Here is a 24,021-nt window from a genome sequence, read left to right on the forward strand (position 1 = left end):
AAATTTTAACTGCTAATCTAATGAGATTTTCACACACAACAGTTTACACAAAATGGTGCCAAAAAACATCCAGTAAACAGCAGTTCTACAGGGCATAAATGCCTTGTTGATGGAAAAAGGTCAGAGGAGAATGGCCAGACTGGTTCAAGCTGACAGGAAGGCTACAGTGATGCAAATAACCACTCTTTACCACTCTTTATCCTTGAGGTGGATGGGCTATAACAGCAGAACACCACACTGGGTTCCCTTTCTGTCAGCCAAGAACAGGAGTCTGTTTGTTTGTTTGTATTTATGTTTATTGCCATACCAGCTTCTATGGCTATTTCATGGCAAATACAGATATTAATCAAACATTCAATAAAATTCAGCGTATTAAAAAAAACAATTCTATGCAACATGACAACTCTGTAAAATATTCTTTAAATTTACTCTCCTGGGTCCATCTTACAAAACAAGTTTTAATTTAAAATTTGTCCTGATAAAAGGCGTTGTCTCGTCACATTATAAAATAGGGCAGACCAGAAAAAATATGTTTTATAGTCAAGGAATTGAACAGGAGTTTAAGGCTAAAGTTAGCATAGGTTCACTGAAACTGGCCAGTTGAATATTGGAAAAAAGACCATTTTTCCAATCATGAACTGTATCCTGTATCATCTGTGATATTGGAGAGCTTTGTGAAGAATTAGCTTTCAAGTAATTCTCGAGGACTCCTTATATGGCACATGGATAATACCCACACACTCTGTCCAAATCACAGTGGACAAAGTTTTAAAAAAAATTGAAGTATCTTTTTATATATATTTATATATATATTAGTTAAACATGGAATGACTACTGAATAGGTTGGACTTCTGAATAGACTAATCAGTATGTCTTATTATTACATTTTAAATGAAATGCCAGTGAATGTTTTCACAGCATCCTATAATATAAAATACCTGATGTGTATTCTGTGCTTTGTATGCTAGTCATGTGCTCATATGTTAGAAACAGTCCACACCGTCACTCTACATGGTGCTGACTGTCAGACTGATAATTGGGTACATTTATAGTCAAGTGTATGTTGTGTATATATAGCGCTGTGATATCCATGTGTTTTTTTTTCCTAAGAGGTAAAGAGTGTATAAATAAATGTGTGATCCCAAACATGTGTGGGTAAAATTGTATATTCATGCAAAATAGCTCTGATTGTGACCCTTCCTCTCATGTTTCTGTAGCATGTGGTGCTGCAAATGCTGGAGCAGAAGATGAAGGAGAGTCTGAAGCCGGGTGGATCGAAGGAGCTGCCATTTTACTCTCGGTGGTGTGTGTGGTGCTCGTTACCGCCTTCAATGACTGGAGTAAAGAGAAGCAGTTTCGTGGCTTGCAGAGCCGCATCGAGCAAGAGCAGAAGTTTCAGGTGGTGCGAGGAAGTCAAGTCATCCAACTTCCTGTGGCCGACCTTGTGGTGGGAGATATCGCACAAATCAAATATGGTATGCCCGTTTAGCCTAGCCTCAGACTACAGAAAGCATTAAGCTATTGATTAAGCAAAAGTAAATGAGCTGTAATGTTCACAAAACACTTATTAGTAATTTAGTAACATGGGGCACGGTTGGTCCAGTGAGTTTATACCAATTTTCAAGTTGCACTAAGCTTAGTCTCGTGATAAACTACATACATTATATGTATCAAGCTATTGTTGAAGCAGAATTCATCTGGCCTATACTTTATACCACTGGAACTCAATATCACTGGAATTATCCACTATATATATATATATATATATATATATATATATATATATATATATATATATATATATATATATATATATATATATATATATATCACAATAAGCCTAGCGTTAAGATAAATTATGTGTATTTACCAAGCCAGTGATTAGTGGTATAAAATATAGTTGCTTAAAGTTACTACTTATTTGACAAGATTGGTTTACTAAATCTAGTTCAGACCCATTTTCTGGACGCAGTAAATCCAGTCCTGGGATAACATATGTATATTTACCAACTAATGATATTCAGGACAGATGCTTAATTATACCATTAGTTACTGCTTATTAACTAATTATGGGATGATGTGGGTCCACATGATTGGTGGCAAATGAGTTGGGATGGTGTTTGAAGGTCATGGTGATTAGTATTCACACAGATCTTAATGTATCTTTTCCAAGGTGACCTACTTCCAACGGATGGAATCTTGATACAAGGCAACGATCTGAAAATTGACGAGAGCTCTCTTACGGGAGAATCAGATCATGTGCGGAAAGCTGCAGACAAAGATCCCATGCTCCTCTCTGGTGAGAAGTACAAGTGAAATGTCCTAAAATAATATTATGTAATAGTGACCTTGCTATGCGCAATACTCATCTGCATGACAGCTCTCGCATGTTTTGTACAGATATTCTTTACAATCGATTAAGCAGCGATTATGGGGCTCACTAGCTGATGGGTGTTTAATTAGCCTGTATCTAATGTCATGTGCCTGAAGTTACTGCAGTGATAATGACAAAATAGTTTAAGCTGGATTACAGTTGGACAAAATACTGTAACAGTCAAAATGCATGGCATTGCTATCATAGGCACTCAATCAACACTACCCCTGTGCTCGTTTTACCGAAGCCTCTGAGATACAAAGCATGCTAGGAGTTATGACTTATGAGTCATGAGTGAAAGCCTTCCCAGAAGAGTGGAGGTTATTATAACATCAAAGGAGCGAATAAATCTGGAATAGGATTTTCATCAAGCACATATGGCTGTGATGGGTCAGGTGTCCGCATACTTTTGAACGTATATTGTACACCGACCAAAACGAGGTTAACCATGAACGCTTACATACGTTTCCTCATGTTCCAACATGAACTTCTTGTTCACTGCCCCAAAAGTTAATTCCCTTCGCAATTTTTATCCAGAGTGACTAAGGGCGATGTCACATGTACAGTGTTTAATCAATTTGAACGGAACCTTGGTGCGTTTTCCCCTGGGCCAAGAGCTAGGTGGTCTTCGTCCACTTCAAGGAGAACGCAATGAGAAAGCGAGTCAACCCTGATTCGACCCAACTGCAGAAACAAGCCATGTATTTAGGGTTGCGGGCAGCATTGTTCTGTAGATACCAGCTGCTAAACTGAGCCGGGAGGCACGAATTGAGCCAAAGCACGGAGCTGTGCACTGCAGAAATGCCATGTGTTCTAGATATTTGAACTGATGACTAAAAAAGGAAAACAAACAGTGGATGCATACACAAAATGTTTTAATTGAGTTATTTATATAATTATCTAGGTTGAGTGCCAGCTCCGTGTTTTCCGTGCTCAGGTGATTTTTGTTATTTCTACTTGCACTCTGTGGAAGTTTGTTTGCTTTTTTCAGCAGCGGATTTCTGACCAATTAACGAAGACTTTTTTTTTCAGTAATTTTTTTTATTGGTTCGTTTAAATCTATGCAATTATATCTATTTCACTCTGATTCAGGCAAATGGACTAATAGGTGAGGCGCTTGATAATTCCCAGCCCCACCATATACAGCATTATTTACATTATTGCTCACACTATCATCACTTATGTCTTGTTTCCCAGGTACTCATGTGATGGAGGGCTCGGGCCGGATGGTGGTCACAGCTGTTGGTGTGAACTCTCAGAGCGGAATCATCTTTACCCTGCTCGGAGCTGGTGGAGAAGAGGAAGAGAAGAAAGAGAAGAAAGGTACAGTTTGTTCCTCGTATGCTTAAAAGGCTCTGGATTGTGTTTTTCCCTCGTTCTTGTGCAACCAGTTTTGCACTTGTCTCCAAGCTAAATGTCACTGCTCTCTAAATAATTAACAGGGTACATTTTTGTTGCAAAAATGAATGCAAAGTGAAGTTTCTAATTAATACCATCGCAAGAAAAATTAAGAGGGTCAGGCGAAATGCAGTAGTGAATTTCATGCCTGTGAAAATATTGTACTAGCTTTGCATTAAGTCTACACAACATACTGTAATGCTTTCTGGTTGATCCTGCAAGCCAAATATCATACAGTGAAAGTATGTATGCTGGTGTTTTGTTAAGAGTTCATTCTACAACTGAAAAAAGGGAACTTTAACTATGTTACATATATTCACATATATACATGTGTGTGTGTGTATATGTATACATATATATGCAGTTGCAATTTCCAGTAACTTGCCTATTATCCAGCAGGTTATGTTGAGCTACTAGAACATTTTTCAAGCTTAACCTTTTGTCTATAGCTTTTGCCTTTTGCCTATAAGTTATGGCTACCTTACTAAAAAACTACTGCTAAGTATACATGAACAGCTGATGTAACTGTTTATTTATTTACTAATGAATAGAAACTATTTTAGCGAGGCACGATAACAATGTTGTATTTATTGTAGTTATTAATTGATTTCTGCTAAGGTTCATGTTTTCTTTAATACTTCTTCGAGTAGACATGCTTTCTGTACCTATACATAACTTTTGCACATACCTTCTGCCTAAAAATCTGCTAAGTAACAAAAAAACAAACAAAAAAAAAACCAACATGTTGTTTCAGTGCCATTTCGAAACATGAATTAGGAAGCATCATGACGTTAAACCCAATAGGTGACTCATTTGGCTGGCCCTGGGAACGGATTGCTTTCACTCATGCTTTCACCGCACCCAAGTTCACTCGAAGGGAGTCCAGGTTTTTGGTGGCCCAGGGTTTGATTCCTGGGACTGGACCAGGTTTGCAAACAAACATGGAAAAACTGTTCCAAACTCTGGATGCAAACAAACTTGTGTCCAGAAAAAAAAAAAGTTCAGATTTGAAACTCCCTAAAGTATTAAACTATGCTTTGTTGCCAGTGTTTTGATTTGAGACCTAGTTGGTCTTGAGGTCAGTCTTTTTGTACAGTGTGACAAATGAGAACTTTTTTTTTTTTTTTTTAAGTTAATGTTAAAAATATTGTGAGACAAAATGACCTCTCACTTGTTTACAAGCTAGACCAATGTTAATTGCTAATGTCTTCTGCACATGTAAGGACTTTTACCTTACTGGGTAAAAGGTAAGAATAATAATGTTGTGAAAATAATGGTGCAATTTTAACACTAGTTCAAACAATACAGTCATTTCCTGACTTACAATTGTAGACCAGTGTGAATGTACTGTAAATTTAAACTTTTATATGACCTGAAATTATCATGATTTTCTAGTAGATTAATGTAATCTGTGTGCAGCTAATACTGTGCCACTGTGAGGTATTTTCAAAATTTTTTAAAACTTTACCTCATGGGCTAATGTATAGTGAAAAATCCTACCATGTGAAGATCAGTAGGTAGACCATGTGATTATTTGCTAATGCTGTGTACCAGTGCGAGGCCTTATGTTCTTGTCATTCTGTAAACTATAACACAGGTCAGGCAATGGAAGATGGCCGACAGCTAGCAGGTAGAGTATCGCTCTGTTTCCCCTGGACCCACTTTAACCCAGGAATAAAGAAGTTACCCCTTAATCCTTTTAATACCCTTTCCCCCATCCTCAGCCCAGCTTTGATCCCAACAATTCTCTACTTAAAAAGAAAAGCTTGCCCTCTGCATCTTTTTAAGTCCACAGATGCATCCCATCCACATGCCTGCATAGAACTGCCGAGCAATGGGTTGACCAAATCTAAAGAAAATCTATCTAGAGCATAGATCAACTTAGGGGCTTGATTTATCTGAGGTGTTTGAGTTACCTGTTTTCTGGTGCTTTGAGTAACACTAGAAGTTGATCCAGATTCCTAAGTGAATATTGTAGAGCCTTTTTAATGGTGCAACTATGCTGCTATAGTTGCATGGCTCATATAAACATGTACCATCAACTACAGAATTATTGGCATCCTTCATAAAGGTCACTGAAAATGAGTAACACATGCATTGATAGATTTGGGAATGCTGTACGGTTTCATTTGAACTCATAGTCAAGTAATGTTCTTGCAATTAATCTTTATTGACTCCTCCCCTGAGAGAATAACAGCACTGAGGCTTTTCCTGTAACGTCTCACAAAATTGGAGAAACTTATAGAGTTATCTTGGATGCTCCTCCATGTAGAATATTTTAATCTCCTTTATATTCTTGTGCATGTAGATTGTCCTTTTTGATTTTCAATAGAGTGCAAATCTGGAGACTGGGGTATTCATTGCAAAACATTGATTCTGTGTCCTACACACATTTCTGGGTTGATATTAATGTATATTTGAGGTCATTATCTTTTTCAAAGAAAATCCCTTAATGTCAGAGTCTTAACTTTCTGGTAGAGGCAGCCAGGTTTTAGACCATACTATCCTGGTACTTAGCAAAATTCATGATGCCGTAAGTCATCTCAAGAGCCCCTGGACTACTGGTTTCAAAACAGACCCAAAAGATGACCGATCCACCGATTAGTCATAACATTAAAACCACCGAGAGGTGAAGTGAATAACATTGATTATCTCATTACAAAGTCACATGTGATGGGATGGGATATATTAGGCAGCAAGTGAATAGTCAGTTCTCAAAGTTGATGTGTGGGAAGCAGGAAATAATAGTTAAACATAAGGACTTTGACAAGGGCCAAATTGTGATGCCTAGACGACTGGGTCAGAGCATCTCCAAAACGGCGGGTCTTGTAGGGTGTTCCCAGTATGCAGTGGTTAGTACCTACCAAAAGTGGCCCAAGGGAGGACAACCAGTGAACCGGCAACAGGGTCATGGGCGCCCAAGGCTCACTGATGTGCACAAGGAGCAAAGGCTAGCCCGTCTGGTCCGATCCCCAGAAGAGCTACTGTATCACAAATTGCTGACGAAGTTAATGCTGGCTATGATAGACAGGTGCCGTAGACCAGTCAGAGTGCTCATGCTGACCCCCTGTCCAACGCCAAAAGCACCTACAATGGGCACTTGATCATCAGAACTGGACCACGGAGCAATGGAAGATGGTGGCCTGGTCTGATGAATCATGTTTTCTTTTACATCATCTGGATGACCGGGTGCGTGTGTCACTTATCGATGGACGCCCAACCTCGTAACTTACAGGACATAAAAGATCAGCTGCTAACAACTTGTTGCCAGATACCGCAGCACACCTTCAAAGGTCTTGTGGAGTCCATGCCTCGACGGGTCAGAGCTGTTTTGGTGGCACATTGGGGACCTACAGTGGGGGACCTGCAAAGACCTCCAAAGGCCTTTGGAGGAAAAAAAGCCCCACAACATCACAGATCCTCCACCATACCTTGAGTGCTGCCAAAAAAAAACCCCTCTATTTTTGATTGTTGCCAAATAAACCTCTTTTTCTGTTACTTCAGACCATAGAATCCTGGTCCAGTCAGGATCCAGTGAACTCCAGGCTTTAGATTCATTATTAAGTGTAAAAAAAAAAAAAAAAAAGCCTTCTTCTGGCATGCCTTCCAATTAGACTTTTGACACGAAAGGTAGCAGCTAATTGTAGATTTGGGGCCTTTGCAACCCCAGAATGCTACCATCTTCTGCAAGTCTTCTGCATGATCCTTGGAAAATCATTTGTCATTCTAACGATCCTGTGCATGGCTCCAAATTGGCATCTAAGCAGATTCATTACAGCTCAGGTTCTTGTAAGCTTCTTAATTATTGCCCTAATAGTGTATATGGGCAGACTTTTAGATGCACTTTATAGCCATTTCCTGTTTCATGAAGGTCAACACACTTTTGTCTCGTTTCATTTGTGTATTCTGTAATCTTGCCTATGTTAATGAATTATTAAGGAAATTTAGCCTCTGTGTCACCTCATATTTAAAGCCCAGTGAACCAGGACACCGTGGATGAAGATCTATGTGTTTGGAAATACTCACGGGAACTTAAAAAAGTCACGTAGAACAGGAGCATATGTAATTTGTATTATAAAAAAAAAAGGGGTTGCCAATAATTGTGAAACGCAGTTTTGTTAAAAAATTTCTAATTATTATTATTTTTTAAAATAAGGAACCTACTTTAAATAAAGTTTTTTTCTTCTTCATATTTTCAGTGTGAGATTAAGCTAATTAACCACAAAGACAATTTTAACCATCTTTACCAAGGGTGCCAATAATTCTGGAGCTGACTGAAGTTATCAAAAAAAACACAAAAGCCTCTTGATTAAAGTTTTCTGAGCTCTAGTATCAATGAAATGGGATTATATAACATGGTGTAAACTAGATCATAGGTGGTCATGTACTGTAATAACAATAGTCACTTCATGTGTATCTTCTTGCGTATGTAATAAGTACTCGATTTTCATCAACAGACAGACAACAAATTGTAGCGTTTAGCAAGCTGACACTGGTCTGGTCTCTGAAATCTGGTCAATCCTCACTTTTCTGTGCCATTGATCATGATGTTGTTCTGTGCTTCAGTTCTGTTTCGTGTCTGCCCATGTTATATGTGATGTGTCTTATGTTGTGTTTTGAACATGTTGCTCGTTGATGGCGCCATTCTCTTCGACCAGGAGTCTTTATCCGCAAAGAGCTGGTGTGTCTGCAGGCTTTCGCTGCAGCCAAATAGGAGGCACACTTACTAGTTGATCGGCGACTAAGATGAACTGATTAAACAAGTAAATCGGGTGTGGCTCCTGCTTGGTTGGAATGAAAGCCATTAGTTGCCCCTGCTCTTTGCAGATAAGATTGAAGACCCCTGCTTAAGAGTCTCTGTTCATTTGAAAGCTGCATATTAAAACTGTATTAAATCGTGGTTACAACACTCTTAACCATGTTATTTTTGTTCACTGTTATTTATTTATTTGTTTTTTTTTTTTGCCCATTTGGTACTCGCTAGACTGCTCCCATCCCTCCTCCCACCCCATCGCAACTATAGCCACCGATGGTGCTGCAGGTGCAAATGCTCCTGGTAATGCCACCCTAGTCAATGGTAGGTTGAGAAGACCTCTGTCGCTCCTTTATGGCTTCATCCCTCTATTTGTCTCCTCCCTTCCTCTTCTCTTTTTTTTTTTCATGACTTACGCCTTTTTTTCCAGACAGCCGTCCTGCTGCATGCCACCCTGAGTTTGTGAACTTCTCCTTTTGTTCCTTCTTCTTTTTTGGGTAGTGATGGATATCTGAATACAAGTGTTACAGTAGAGGAGGAACTCCAGCAGCAAGCTGAATATGAATCAGATTCAAATAGATGAGTCAATTCTGCTGCAGATGTTTGGGGCAGGACTTTATTTACAGATTAAGGGTGCTTTTTAATTTTTATTAATCTACAGAAAATGCAGCTTTGCTGAAATACAAGTGACAACAAGTGTGGGTCAACATGGCCAGAGCTTGACAACAACATGAAATCAAGCCTGATCTTTTTAGCTCATGTTCTTGGCTACAATGCATTCATCACTTATCATGCCTCAGTTTTGCCTGCCACTAAAATAGCCTCATATTTTTTTTACATCAATGTTCACATACAAAAAAATGACTAATCATATCGTGTCATGTTTCACCTGTCCTTCCCCAACACCTAGCTTTCATCAGACAGAAAATGCTGAGTCAGCTTGGTTGCTTTTATCACTGCAATGCTGACTAGAAAGGGTCGTCTCCTCCTCAGCCTCCTCTCTATGGACTTCATTTTGTACCAAAAATTTCACATTAAATAATAAAATTCACAAGCCAAATATTAATAATCAATATATATATATATATATATATATATATATATATAAAACAGACTTCAAATGCAAGTACTGAGAATCAAATCAAAAAGATTTCTTTCAAAGAAGATTACTTCTGAATCACACTCATTTTGCAGATTTATTTATTTATTTATTTTCTATTTGTGGATTTTTCTGATGCAGTTTTCTTTTGCTTCTGCAACCTTTTTTTTTTTTTTTTTTGCTTCTGACTTTTGGCACATTTTTTACAGGGGTTTTAGAAGAAGGCGTCCATCTTATATCTCTATTGTTCAACTAATTTCGGAGAGGGAGATGCTCTGAAAGTTATCTATGCCCACTCTATTAAAGGTGGTGCTGCCATTGACATGGCAGAATGGGCATGGAGTGCTCAGCAATGGGGAAACTGTATTGTAGTGGCTAATAAATTGAGTAGCTACTGAATTGCTTTCAGTTCATTCAGTTCAAATTGAGTAGCTACTGAATTGCTTTCAGTTCATACATTAGCATTCAGACATATTTCTTTATCATACCATCCAGTTGAGTAGAAGTTTAAACAGCTAATTTTAGCTAGGTGACGAAGCTGAAGCTGGGTTCTTTTGTGGATTTTCCATTCCACCTTAAAAGGTCCAGGTCTTGATCTTGCGCCTGTAGATGGCATGACGAGGCACACAAATATTGTGTACACTTTCCTACACCATTTTCTCCTCCTTCTCAAAATGTCCCAAAGAATCTGACAATTTCATATGAAAATATGTGTAATATATTGTAGAAATACTCTGTATGAAGATTTTTTAAATTGGATTTTTTTTTAAATAATGGCCCTTTGAACATGGCCTTTGAGACTATTGGATGCAAGCAAATTATTTAACTTATTATAATAATATATCACACTTATTTTTGTATGAAATGGTTTCAAACAAAAGTTCACAGGGCCATTATTTAAAAAAAGACACTTGTATGATAAAGAAATATGTGTGAAATGCATCTAGAAATAATTCAATAGCTACTCATATTATTATTCATCAGCTTTTTAGTTGTAACTAACATACAGTTTCACTGCTGCTGAGGATTCTGCCCTGTCCCTGTCAGAGGACACACCTCCTTTGATTGGGTGGACATGGCTAAATTTCAGAGCTCCTCCCACTCCAAAATCAGTTGACCAAGAGAGATTTAAGGAAAAGATCTTCTTCTAAGATCCATGTAAAAAGAAAAAAAAATGCCAAAAGTCAGGAGCAAAAAAAGATTACAGAAGCAGGGGTGATTCTAGAAGCAAAAAAAAAAAACCTGCATCAGAAAAATCGACAAATAGAAAATTAATGCAAAATGAGAGTGTGAATCTGAAGTAATGTTGATGCTCCGTTGGCTACTTCCTGTTAGGGGTCTCCACAGCTGATCACCTTCCACTGTCCGCATACTGATTCGGTACAGGTTTTATGCCGAATGCCTTTCTCATTTATCTGGGCTTGGGACTGGCACTAAGAGGGCACCTGTACAACCACAGTGGTTGGGGTTGGCACCCAGCGTGGGGCTTAAACACACAATCGAACCCAGATCAAGATTCCCATGTCTACCAACTGAGCTAGCCAGGCTATAAATCAGAAGTATTCTTTTTGAAAAATTTATTTAGATTTTGATTGTTATTCTTTGTATTTGCTATTACATTTTGGTAATTAATATTTAATTGTGTATTTTATTATTTCATTTCCAACTTTTGGCACAAAATTAACTCCACGCCTTTCACTTTTCAATGATTGACTGCAGGCTAATGTCTAGATCTGACTCCATGTATCATTTTCTCAAGCCAGTCAAATTCCAATGCATTAAACCAAATCCCACTTTCCACATTCTCCAGTCCTGAACGTTATGCTTCACTCTGCAATGCCTCATACTGTCTTGTCTGTTTAAATATCCAATTCACTTGGCCTTTAAATTTGGTCATACGATATCACAATAATATTTTACCCAATATAAGCTACTTAACATCAGATACCTACTTCTGGAAAAGTAACAATGACATTAGCTAAGCTAACTAGCTGGCTGTATTTAGGTAACTAGAAATTGCTAGACTGTTTGATTGTATGAGTATTGCTGATATTTCTTCCTAAGCAGTATGTTGCCAGAAAAGAAGAAGAGGCTAGTGGAAATGTCACATGATAAGTTAAGCTTCATCAACCAATCTCAAGCATTAAGCTCTGGCCTTGTAAACCCAGGCTACCCATCATGCTGCACAATTAGAAAAAAAAAAAAAAAAAAGTATCTGAAGGAGATTATTCTACTGCCATTGTCAGTAATCTTCTGTTGTAATATTAGAAATTCACTAGAATTGTTCATGTGATTGCCTGATACATTATTTTCCTTGAATCGGTTCGCTTCTCACAGTAGCAGTGAATGAAACCAATACGGTGATTATGTCACGATAACTCTTCTGAACGTGTTGTCCTGTATTGTAAAAACATCAAGTGTCATGATATATCCTTTTCATATCTCCCACCCCCATTCTGCAGTGTGATCAGACACAGGGATTTGATCTGATCCAGGTATTAGACTTCCATGTGCATTGAAAGGTTTAAGCTTCAGAAAGATGACTTCTTTGTGCAAATTTTGAAGGTCAAATTCAAAACCCAGAACCCAACAAAACATTGGATTCTACTTTTTTTTGTTTTTGTTTTTTTGCTCCCCTGAGAGACGACGTTCATAACAACAAAGATGTGCACCGTGACAAGGTTAAAAAACATTGTAATTCCAACAAATTATTGAAAAGTATATGGAAAAAATAGCATTATAAGGACAGAAGCAACACACTAATAACCTTGACACCTGTTGCCACTTTATATAATCAGAAAACTGAAGTTTTTCATTTTGGCTTTGGCTTATGATGTAAAATTCATCGAGCATATATAGCACAACTGTCAAGGTTACAAAATAAAACAGCAAGAGCAAACCAATTGTCTGTTTATTTGAGCTCACATGTTGTGTGACATGGTACTCATAACAATCAGTTACAAACATTATTATATATTAAGTTATTATTAGTAACTCCACCCAGTCATGCCCGGTCTTGACCAGGTACCAAAAATCAGAGGGTACTGAACCAAAACTTCCAGGACTTTGTTTGTGAGTACAGATGCCATTTCTAAGTAATGCATTTAAACATATGCTCACAGTGCATTATGGGTAGCAGTACTTTTACTGAAACTCCACCGTATTAATACTTCCAATGAATATGAGTGTTCTAGCATTGGTGACTGTTCATAAAATGGCTGACATTGTAGTAAGAATAGGAAGTAGATACGACCAACATTTGAGACACTTTCATACAAGATTAGAACCGAACAAGCCAAGTGAAATAAACGAAACATAGGGCTGTTGGTACTTAATTTCAATCGTTTGGTTTGTACAATCTTACTTTCCTCTTCCGTTCCTGAACGTTTTTAGTGTTTAGTCTCCCTTCATCCGTGGTGTTGCATGCCCATCCTTTTGTCCGTCTCTCCTGCATGTCCTGTGTGGTTGTGTACTGTTGCTCTGTCCCTCATGGTTGTCATGTTTGCGTGTTTTATATGTCCATGGAATATCTGAATAGCTTTTCCTCTGCAGTTGATGTGTTAAACTTTTGGTCATAATGGAACAGTACATTTCCATGTGTAACGCCAAATCAGAAATGAGAACCATCAACTTGGAATTTTTTTTTAATTCGTACAAACTGTCCAAAAGCCCTGCTTTTAGACAAAATTCAGATATTCTGTGGCGAACAGATACTAAACCTTAAACCCTTACTATATTTTTTTCTGCCACTCAGAATTTGAGAACCACATTTGTATATGAATTGATATGAAATCCTTTGAAACTGGTACTTATTTCCCCTTTTCCACCGACATTGAGCCGGTTCTGGTTCAGGGAACCAATTATAGAGATTTTTCCTAATGCAGACTGAGGAGGTTTTTCCTTCTGGCTTTGAAAATATCTAAACAGCACAAAGATATATTATAGATCGCTATATTGTATTGCCAGTTACTGTTCCCAGATTGGTATACCTAATGCCCAGTTTTACTAGCTAAGTCTTCATGCAAAAATGATCAGTCTGGGAGAGCTAGGCATTTCAGATTCCCCTTTGTGTCTGAACTGCCACTCTCTTCTGAACTGCCCTATTCTGGATACGTGAACTAATAGCTTAGTCACTCTGAGTGACAGGATGAGAGGAATGGCCTCTTCGCCCTGAGTGCTTGGTTAATTATGTGATCTTTGAATCCCAACAATGTGGTTTTGTCTGGATTTATACTCGCATTTCCTTGTGACAGGCCAGCTCTTTAGACAGTTACACTGGATGAAAGTCTGAGTTGCCAGATTACTATCTATTTATTGATTTAGAAACTCTATCTGCCGACTCATTATACTTATCAGCCGTTGGTTTTATTCTGAACATGTAGCTGCCCAAATAAATTTTTGTTAAAATTAACACGGTATCAACCATAGAGCTTTTCTCGGTTGCCAGTAAATTGTTTGTTCCTCAGACTATTGGTTTACAGATTACACAGATATCGCGATGTTCATTTCAATATTCTTTAAACATGTTTATCAGTTCATATTAATCTATATGAGCGATTTGTGACTCCGTATGACCTTTCTATAAGCACCATGTGGGTTATTTCAGCCAGTGGAACAGGGTCTATAATGTCAGGGGGACCAAAATGTAGCAATTAATTAATTGATTGATTGATTGATTGATTGTCAGCTGTGATTCATCTCGCTTGAATCGGTTTTGGATCAGGCAGTGGCTCCATGTCGGTGGAAAAGCACTATAAGACATCTTCTGCAAATGAACACCAAAGTGTGCACCAAAGTTTAGCCCTAAAGCAGAATATTCAGTGCATTTACTTTTTTTGGCGCACTGAATATTTTTTGAAGGAATTTTAAACGTCAGGTGGCAGAGCCGTCATGCGAAAATCCCACACTGTACTTCAATACATCATTATGATACAACTGTGTGTTATGTATGTTACTGTCACTGAGATGTTGACGAAATGTTCATCTTCTGTCTTCCTTTTTTATTTTGATTTCACTGTTGCGTCCCTGTGATGAATGTTTTATTGTCTGCTCTCTGTTATTTTTGTTCCGTGTCTCGTATGTCTCCATCGTAGGTAAAATGCAGGATGGAAATATGGAGAACAACCAGACCAAAGGTAACCTACTTTCACTTTGAGCTCTCACAGCTGGTTTATTTCTTCTTTTTTTAAATTCCCGTCCACTGCCGCTGTTGGTGCCGCCCATTAATCAGATTTCAGTGTTTTCAGTGTTGTCGCTACTCATTCTGTCTGCTGCTTCTTCAGAGTGTGTCAGGATCTCAATGATTATCTCAATGATCAGTTTTTTTTTGTCTCACTCTGTCTGGAACTGGATATATTCTAGAACTTCTCTGTCATTATAAAAGATGTACAGGGCTGGTTTCATGGTTTTTGAGACTATGTGTAATGAAGTTGTTGTGGAAATACTATCCTTCCGAATGGAAGCTACAGTAAATCAACATGCAGTGATCTGACTAAGCATTCAAGCCAGGTGTCTATATAACTAGGTACATATTTTATATATATATATACGAAAACAAAAGAAGGTATGGAATATACAGTCGATTATAGGAGAGTCATGAAAATAACGGTGACAATAAAGTTTCTGCTTATATAAACTTCTTTATGATTGCCATCAGGACACTTTGACATATTACATTCACCTTTGGTCATTTGGCAGATGCTTGTATCCAACGTGAAGCACAGAGCCAATTGGCTAAAAGTGTAACATCTTAAAAACTTAATTCAGACATTATCCTTATGTACTCTGTAAGCCAAAATATGTTTGGTGGCTGAAGATTATTTTAGTTCTACACTGGTGTTACAAAGGCAGCATTCCTAAATTAGCATTCCCTCACTTATAAACGCTTCTTCCATAATCTCAAACAGACTTTCTTATGACATTATTCAGATAATTATACAGACAGTAGTTCCAATCAGTTTTGTATATTTATATCTATAATTGATTTATACATCGGGGGCACGGTGGTATAGTGGTTAGCACGTTTGCCTCGCACCTCCAGGGTTAGGGGTTAGATTCCTGCCTCCGCCCTGTGTGCGTGGAGCTTGCATGTTCTTCCCGTGCTGCAGGGGTTTCCTCCGGGTACTCCCCCAGTCCAAAGACATGCGTTGTAGGCTGATTGACATTCCCAAATTGTCTATAGTGTATGACTGGGTGCGTGGATGTGTGTGATTGTGCCCTGCGATGTGTTAGCGCCCCGTCCAGGGTGTCCCCCGCATCGTTCCCTGAGTCCCCTGGGATAGACTCCAGACTCCCTGCAACCCTGTGTAGGATAAGCAGTACAGAAAATGAATGTATGGGTGGATAGATGGATTATTTTATACAGACATTTTATGGTAGTAGTGAGGCATTGCATTTTGTGGTGAGTTGATGTGGAAATGATTTAGACATGCAATTAATTAGTACAAAACTCTGTCACTGTAGTAGAAAACTAAAGAAGCAAGCATCAGACACTAAACATGTCTTGGCTGATCGACTACGTTTCAAGTAAGGAAATGTTGCATGCATTTAATTTTCAGCTGAATGATTGCTTTATGGAGCAAAATCCTTGCCAATAGAGTCATCAAACTGATATCGCCATTTTTACTGTGGCACATTTCAAGTGCAAGACAGTTGTAGGAATGTTTTGTGCAGATCATATTGAAAACGAGGTTAGCTTCGACAGCTTGTACATACTTTTCTTTTGAGTGAAAGACATTTTTCAAAGAATTTCATGTTTCTGAAACTACAGCACATTTCCTTATATTGATCCTTTCTTTAATATAGTGATGCTTTACAGTGGCATACACTGTCAGAGGAAAATGTACTGTACAAGTATATTTGTGTTCCCCCAAAGGTAAAAACTATGTAAATATTAACCTCAAAGAGTTTATTTACACTATGTGGCCAAATGTTTATGTACACCTGATGATCACAGTCGAATGTGGGCCTTCTGAAGGCTGTTGCCTCAAAATCGGAAGCAAAGAATTGTCTAGAATATCTTTGTATGCTGACACATAAAGATTTCAACTTGACGATGTCCCTGTGCACAAAGTGAGGTCCATGAAGACATGGTTTGCCAAGGTTGAAGTGGAAGAACTTGAGTGGCCTGCACAGATCCCTGACCTCCACCCCACTGAACACCTTTGTGGCTGAACTAGAACACTGACTATATGCCAGGTCTCCTCATCCTACATCAGTGCCTGACCTCTCTAATGCTCTTCTGGCTGAATAGGCAAATCCCACAGCCAAGCTCCAAAACCTAGTGCAAAGTTTTCCCAGAAGACTGGAGGTTATTATAACAGCAAAGGGGAACTAAATCTGGACTGGGATGTTCAACAAGCACACATGGCTGTGATGGTCAGGGGTCCATGAACCTTTGGTCATATAGTGTATATTTAAAGTTTAAAGGTTACATTCACTTTCTCAGACTTTCAAAGAGTAAATTATTAGGATAGGGCCTGGTTACCTATTGTATATCCTGTTTACCTTTGGGGGATTGACTGACATTCAGTTTAGTGTTTCTTTACCTATGCATTTTTATACTCAACTGAAGTCACCTTGTGAATTTTTGCTTCTCAATGAGTCCTGCTTTCAGAAGCCCGTTTCTGAATCTTTCAAGTTGTCTGGTCTGAATTTGAGCGGTCAGTGTCATGTTTTATTAAAACCTATTTCTTGTATTGCCTGAAATGTAGCTCATATGAGCATTATCTATATTACCACAGGTACTGACATGTTCCTAAAGGAATGGTTTGACAACAAAACAATTGAACTCAATGTTTGCCTTCTCTAATTACTGTATAGTCAGTCAACCAAGACATGCTTGATGTCTTTGTTTAAGCCTTTGGGGCAAAGAGACTAATGTAAACAAGTAATGGATTTCTGTGCCATAGTAAATAAATAAATGTTATAAACTTTTACCTTACTTTACCCAACTGAACGAGTTTTGAGGTATATGTGAGTGTATATATGGAAATATTTGGGGGTAAGATAGAGTTCCATTAGGTACATTTTCCTCATAACTACAAAACTTCAGTAGAAAACCGTAGCCTTAGCTGGAAAAGCACAGGGGAAATCTGGGTAAACATTTTCCCCCTTGAATCGTTATTTTAATTTGCATTTAAATTAAAAATGGAAAGTCTGATCATATTATTCTCATTTAAATTAAAATCTTCAGTTTCATATAATTAAATTGAATCTTTAATAATTTAGCAATTTAATCAAAACGATTTCAGCTGTAACTGCAAGTTTTGATTGTGTTATTTTAATTGAAATAGTTTTTGTCCAACAAAAATGAAAAATGAGCAAACCTTTGAATTAAGGTCTACATTACTTATTTAAGTCTGGTTCCCGCGGTCTGTCACCGGCTGCACTGAGCAAGATGCGCCGGTTATAATAATCGGGAAAGCTGTGACTCAGCGCTTCTGAGATCAGTCTGACCTTCGCAGTGATGTTTCATCCCCTCTGATTATTACAGTGAAGAAGCAGGATGGAGCAGCAGCGATGGAGATGCAGCCACTGAAAAGTGCCGAGGGCGGAGAAACCGATGACAAGGAGAAAAAAAAATCCAATGTGTCAAAAAAAGAGAAGTCTGTGCTACAGGGCAAGCTGACAAAGCTGGCTGTGCAGATCGGCAAAGCAGGTGCTTTTTACGTTTTACAGATAGGATGAAATTGGTGGCTTCTTTTTAGTGACCTGCTTAACTCGGTGTTAGGCTCTAAAAGTGATTATATTTCACCAGTTATTGTTTATTATAACATAACATGACACCGCTATATTTCACCTGTTATTCAAGAATACAGTGTAAGACATTATTTGAGGAACTTTGAGGAAACCGTTCTTTAAAACAATCGATCAGTGTTTCTAAATATCTTGTTGATTTTATTTTTTTAAATAAATGGTTGCAGTGCCATACGCTGCATTCAAATTATAATACACGAGCACTCCTAACACGCAGAGTTGCCATGTCCAAACAACTGATGTTGTCCTGCTTTTTTGGACGTATGAACAAGATAAGGTGTATTTTTGATCCATGCTCACAACTAGTGTTAGCTGATTGTTCTCACAATACACGATGCCATTGATTCCTTAGGTTTGGTGATGTCTGCCATCACGGTCATCATCCTGGTGCTCTACTTTGCCATTGACAACTTTGTGCTCCAGAAGAGGCCCTGGCTCCCTGAGTGCACTCCGATTTATATTCAGTATTTTGTGAAATTCTTCATCATTGGTGTCACAGTGCTGGTGGTGGCTGTTCCTGAAGGCCTGCCACTGGCTGTTACTATCTCCTTGGCCTATTCTGTCAAGGTAGAACATGCATTTATTTACAGATTTCTCCCAGTGCTTTGTTATATGGTATGCATGGTTTATGTGTGTATTATAGGGTTAGCAATGTTTATAATTGATCGTTTTATGTAGCACTATTCTGCATTTGCTCCCTGAATTTTAATTGATTTGCTATTGCATGTTTGTAGAAAATGATGAAGGATAATAACTTGGTACGCCATCTGGATGCCTGCGAGACCATGGGCAATGCCACTGCTATCTGCTCGGATAAAACAGGCACTTTGACTACTAACAGGATGACAGCGGTGCAGCTGTACGTCGGCGATGTTCATTATAAGACAATCCCAGACCCGAGTTCAGTCCCGCCGAAAACACTTGACTTTCTGGTCAATGCCATATCCCTCAACAGTGCTTATACTACGAAAATTCTGGTAAGATACAAGTCTGTCCTTCTACATAAAGGTCTTAAAATCAACCAAAGCATGTTCTAAAGAAAAGGATAAATTGGTTCATTTGGCAGTTACACATAAATGATTGGTTAACAACAAATCAAATGCACTAAGACACCTACACGTTTATCTAGAAATCCAGATTCATTATACACATTGGAGATGCCTCTAAGGCTGTGCACCCCAGCCCATTCCTTATGTTGCATGACCTGCATATGCATATTGCACCATAATTGGCTGTTAATTACACATGCTTGTCACATGTTCGACACTAATTTTGATTTTCCAGTAACTGCCCCTGTTTCTGACAAGAATGCAGTAAAAAAAAAAAAAAAAAAAACAATGCAGATTTTTAAAATTGATTTTATTTTGTATGCTATTAACCAAAAACAAAAATAAACAAAAAGTTTGCAATTTAATTCATTCGTTCTTTCATTAATGGAAGGCAAAAAGACAATACAAAGGTAAACAGAATTAAGGAAAACATGCCCCAAATGTTTGCATTTGTTATTTCTTATTACAGTGAAGCCATTACTGCACTTTATAAAGATGAAGTGGGGAAAAAAAGAGAAGATTAATCTTCTCTAGATAACAATTTAAAAAAAAATAAAGCCTGTGAATGCAGTGAAAAAAAAAAATCTAACTGATTTATACAAGCCACTAGCATTCAAGATATCTCATACTCCCGCTGAATCTAAACAAACTTGACAGTAGTTTAGTGAACTCGCTAAATATGGAGAGCAGTGAAGAGAGTTACAGGAACTCTTGGTTTTTTTTTTTTTTTCAACTGAGGAGGATTTTACAGGAACTTTTTTTTTTTTGTTGAGTTATGCGTACATTTCAGTCAAAATAAACTTACAGAGCTGCAGGGTTGACACCGGGAGGCATCTGATATGTCTGAATGGTAGTCTAGATGGTGTATAAAGATGGAGTCATGTTCTCAATCAGTCTGAGGTAACGACATTCCGGCCTTGAACAGAACCAATTTGGTGAAACCCTCCTCTGAAAAGGTTCTGTCACAGGTTCTGTCTTTCACAACACCAAAAAGTGAATAGAGACACAGCCAAAAAAAAACAATACCTGCCCCCAGGTCATACATGTCCTTGAGAGCATTAAATCGATCGAAACCAAATGCAGTACCGGATGATCTTCAGAAAGATGTTAGTTGTTGTGCTGGAAGTAACAAACTATATAATTGAAGCAAAAGTTTTTTTTTAATGGTGCACTTCAGAGTCACTCCAAAAGACTGGATGATCAATTTGAATCAGTCCTCTAATTTGAATCTCTAAAATGATCCAAATGAATAAAAATCTATTTATTATATCGTTATTATATCGTTCTCATGGATACTTCGTATGACCTGTGTTTTAGTTTTGATGAAAGGTGCGTAGGTAGGTAGTATTTTTGGGCAGTGTTTGTTCTCCTGAGATTTTGTCCCATTCGGAAGGCAGTGTAAGGTTAGGTGTCTTCCTATTTTGGACAAATTTAAAGGCGTGCCTTCCGAGAAGTCATGTCTAAAATTCTGTTAAAAGGATGAGACCGATGGATTTCTTTCAAAATACAACAGCCATTTCATATTATAATATTGTGTTTAAGTTGTAAACGCCGATTAAAAGGTAGACGATTGCTGTGAAAAGAAAACGGAATGTCAGCACGTGCTTAACTGAACTAAATAAAGAATCCAATTAAAAAAATGCAGCGAACGTTCTCATAAATTACATAATAATATTTAACTTCTACATCTCGTACATCGTGGCCTGGTAAGAACTGACGCGTTGTGTAGCGTTAAATCGTCGAGCTGGACCACAGCGGGATGTTTAATACCGTCTTAATAGGGTAAAACTCGTTGAATTCCTGCAGGAACAAACACTGATGCTCAAATGAAATGGATAATTTGAACCACCGTCCCTTGATATACTGCAAATTAAGCTGCACATTAATTAATCCTTCTCGGAATCGCGTTAGAAAATCAATATGAATGTGTTCTAAATGAGAAAAACCTTCGAGCAATGAAATATGGACGCGGTTGTAACTTTCGCTTCAGACACACAGAAAGTCTTGTTAACATAGGAGATGGCCTGCACATGGCAGCCCTCACACCAGACAGTGCTAATTGGAATCATCACTTTCCAGCCATCTGCTTTGCAATTTAGAGTTGCATATTTTGTCATGGGAGACTGAGGTTTGTTACAACAGAGGTTTTATTTATTTATTTATTTATTTATTTATTTATTTATTTATTTATTTAAAGATCCGCTCACTGCTTTCATGTTTCAGATTATCCGTAGCGTTTTGTTCATCTAATAACTTTTGTGAGACTGATTCGTTAAAAGAGATTGAAAGACACCGCGTGTGCATATCTCAAACGATCAGTTCTGTGTTCTTTACGCGTTTATCCGCGTCCGTCTGTGTCTGTACTTGAACCTCTCTCCGTCTATCTTTGATACATTATTACAGTTGTACAGAATACATTCCAGCTATGAAAAAAAAAAAGGCATTAAATGCAGTTCTGATGTGATTTCGCTATACGTTGTGCCCTGTGTCTAATTCCCTTGGATTGAGACAGTATAGAAGCTCGAAAGCAGATCTTTCTCTGCAGAGTCGCCCTCGCAGCAGGATAGCACGACTTACATAACGCATCTCTGGTGAGAAACAGAGAGATGAGAGAGCTTTGAAAAAGCACACAAAAGGAATACTTTGATATTTATATCATTTCGACGGCATGCTTAATTCAACCTGCAGTCAGCAAAAGCTTTCTGGCTTCCTCTTCCGCTTCTTAAATCAGTACATGACCTGCTCTTCACCCAGCAGCCGGTGTTCCTTTTATACACCATTTGCAGTCCCTCATTATAATGCCAAACAAAGAGGTGTGTCTGTCCTAAAAAAAATAACCCAACATTTCCATTCCATCCATCCATTTTCCATACCACTTATCCTATACAGGGTCGCAGCCGAGCCTGGAGAATATCCCGGGGAAGGCTCCGGACAAGCTAGGGGACACCCTGGACAGGGTGCCAACCCACTGCAGGGCACAATCGCGCACACATTCATTCAGTACGGACAATTGGTGTGGGATAACCTCACATAACGACTGAAAATTCATTGAGAAAATTCAAATTCCAATAAAGTGAACTATTTTTAAAAAATAAAAGAAAAAACATAGAAACATGAAGCCTTGGAAACTTTGACTATAGTAATATATATGGAAAATGGATAGCTAACCTCATTAAACAAAATAAAGGGGGGAAAAAAAACAACAATCCTAGTAATCAAAAACTTTCCAACAAAGCAGGAGCTGCACCTTATTCCACCCGTTTAATTTGTTCATCAGTTGAGTAGCAGGTGTGGCTCCTGCTTGGTTGGAATGAAAATCTCTAACCACACTGGCGCTTTGCCGATAGGATTGGACATCCTGTTATAGGTAATGACAAATAAAATCTCTATCTTATAGACGTCCATTGTATTCCGGTCGCCCTTAAAAATAAAATATTCTAGGTAGTTTCCATTGTTATTTACGTATATAATCTGAAAGCCCTGCAGATTATTTTCAAGCCACTCAGCGCTTTTCTGTATTACAGTAACACACGTCGTCGAGCAGGCTCCCTAGCAGTCGCTCTCTTGCAGTTCTAGTATTTCAGCTTGCAACCGTCGAGTCATGAATGCATAACTTTAACCATCATGCTACAGTTGCCACTTAATATGTAAATAGATTCACATTACTACTGAGGATTCAGTTGAAGGTTCAACGGGCTTTTGGAATTGGAGATCCTGTACGGCTTGTAAGAGATGCTGCTCTCATGCACACTGATACTCTGACCTGTAGCGTGAGTCGGACGCATTAAACTTCCTGTCTGTTGATCTCGAGTCGCCCCGGCCAGCGACCCTTGACTAGAGAGATCGGCTGAAAGTGTGGTGTCACTCTGACTACACCCCATCAATTTTTGATTGTAGACTAGGTGTATCTATGCGGACACCTTGTGGTTTTAAACAGGCCGGTTCTGTAGGTCATCCAAATGGGCAAATGTTCCATTAACATGCCGTTGAGCCAATATCAGATATGAGCTTGTTGTTAAGTGCTTTTGAGTTGGTGGTGACTTATGGCGACCTTATGGGTAGGTCTCTGGAACTGTATGGAAAGACTAGTCATCTGGGCTTCCAAAGAAATGCCTGGTCCAGTTATTTGATGTTTTTGGCAATACTCAGTATTCACCTCCAGCATCATAATTCAACAGAATTTTTTTTTCTTTGTCTTGTTTTCAACTGTCCAACGTTTGCATCTATGTGATATTATTAATAAGACACAACTTGGCATACAAAGTTGCATCTCTGCGGTGAAAGACCTTGTTCTGTAGAGCCGTTTCACCAAGAGCAGTATGTTATCCAATTTCTTGACTGCACTTTAATCTCCAAGATGAAATTTTGCCACGAATTTTTTTGAATAACAATTTGTGTAAATGAGTGCCTTGATAATTATTTAATGTCACTGAACACTTGAAATGTAATAAACAATATCTTAATAACTAGAAGATTGTGAGTTTAAATTCTAGTTCAAGAGCCATTACGTATATGCTTTCTTTTCTTGACTTAATTAGCAGTTATGCAAACGTCCTGAGATACATTCCGAATTACCAGAGATGGCTATTAG

General features: G+C 38.2%; 1 protein-coding gene across 3 annotated transcripts in view; it reads left to right on the top strand.

Annotated features, from left to right (window-relative positions):
• atp2b2 (ATPase plasma membrane Ca2+ transporting 2) overlaps positions 1 to 24,021 on the top strand; it is a 170,684-nt gene that overhangs the window by 121,610 nt on the left and 25,053 nt on the right. For all 3 annotated transcript variants that reach the window (XM_053674094.1, XM_017451031.3, XM_053674095.1), the window contains exons 4-12: positions 1,218 to 1,475; positions 2,174 to 2,299; positions 3,572 to 3,697; positions 5,370 to 5,402; positions 8,757 to 8,849; positions 14,718 to 14,759; positions 18,119 to 18,283; positions 18,734 to 18,948; positions 19,116 to 19,358. In XM_053674094.1, coding sequence (XP_053530069.1) covers positions 1,218 to 1,475; positions 2,174 to 2,299; positions 3,572 to 3,697; positions 5,370 to 5,402; positions 8,757 to 8,849; positions 14,718 to 14,759; positions 18,119 to 18,283; positions 18,734 to 18,948; positions 19,116 to 19,358 — 1,301 coding nt within the window. The remainder of the gene's footprint in view (positions 1 to 1,217; positions 1,476 to 2,173; positions 2,300 to 3,571; positions 3,698 to 5,369; positions 5,403 to 8,756; positions 8,850 to 14,717; positions 14,760 to 18,118; positions 18,284 to 18,733; positions 18,949 to 19,115; positions 19,359 to 24,021) is intronic.

Source organism: Ictalurus punctatus, chromosome 21 (genome assembly GCF_001660625.3).
Source record: "Ictalurus punctatus breed USDA103 chromosome 21, Coco_2.0, whole genome shotgun sequence".
Taxonomy (NCBI): Eukaryota; Metazoa; Chordata; class Actinopteri; order Siluriformes; family Ictaluridae; genus Ictalurus; species Ictalurus punctatus.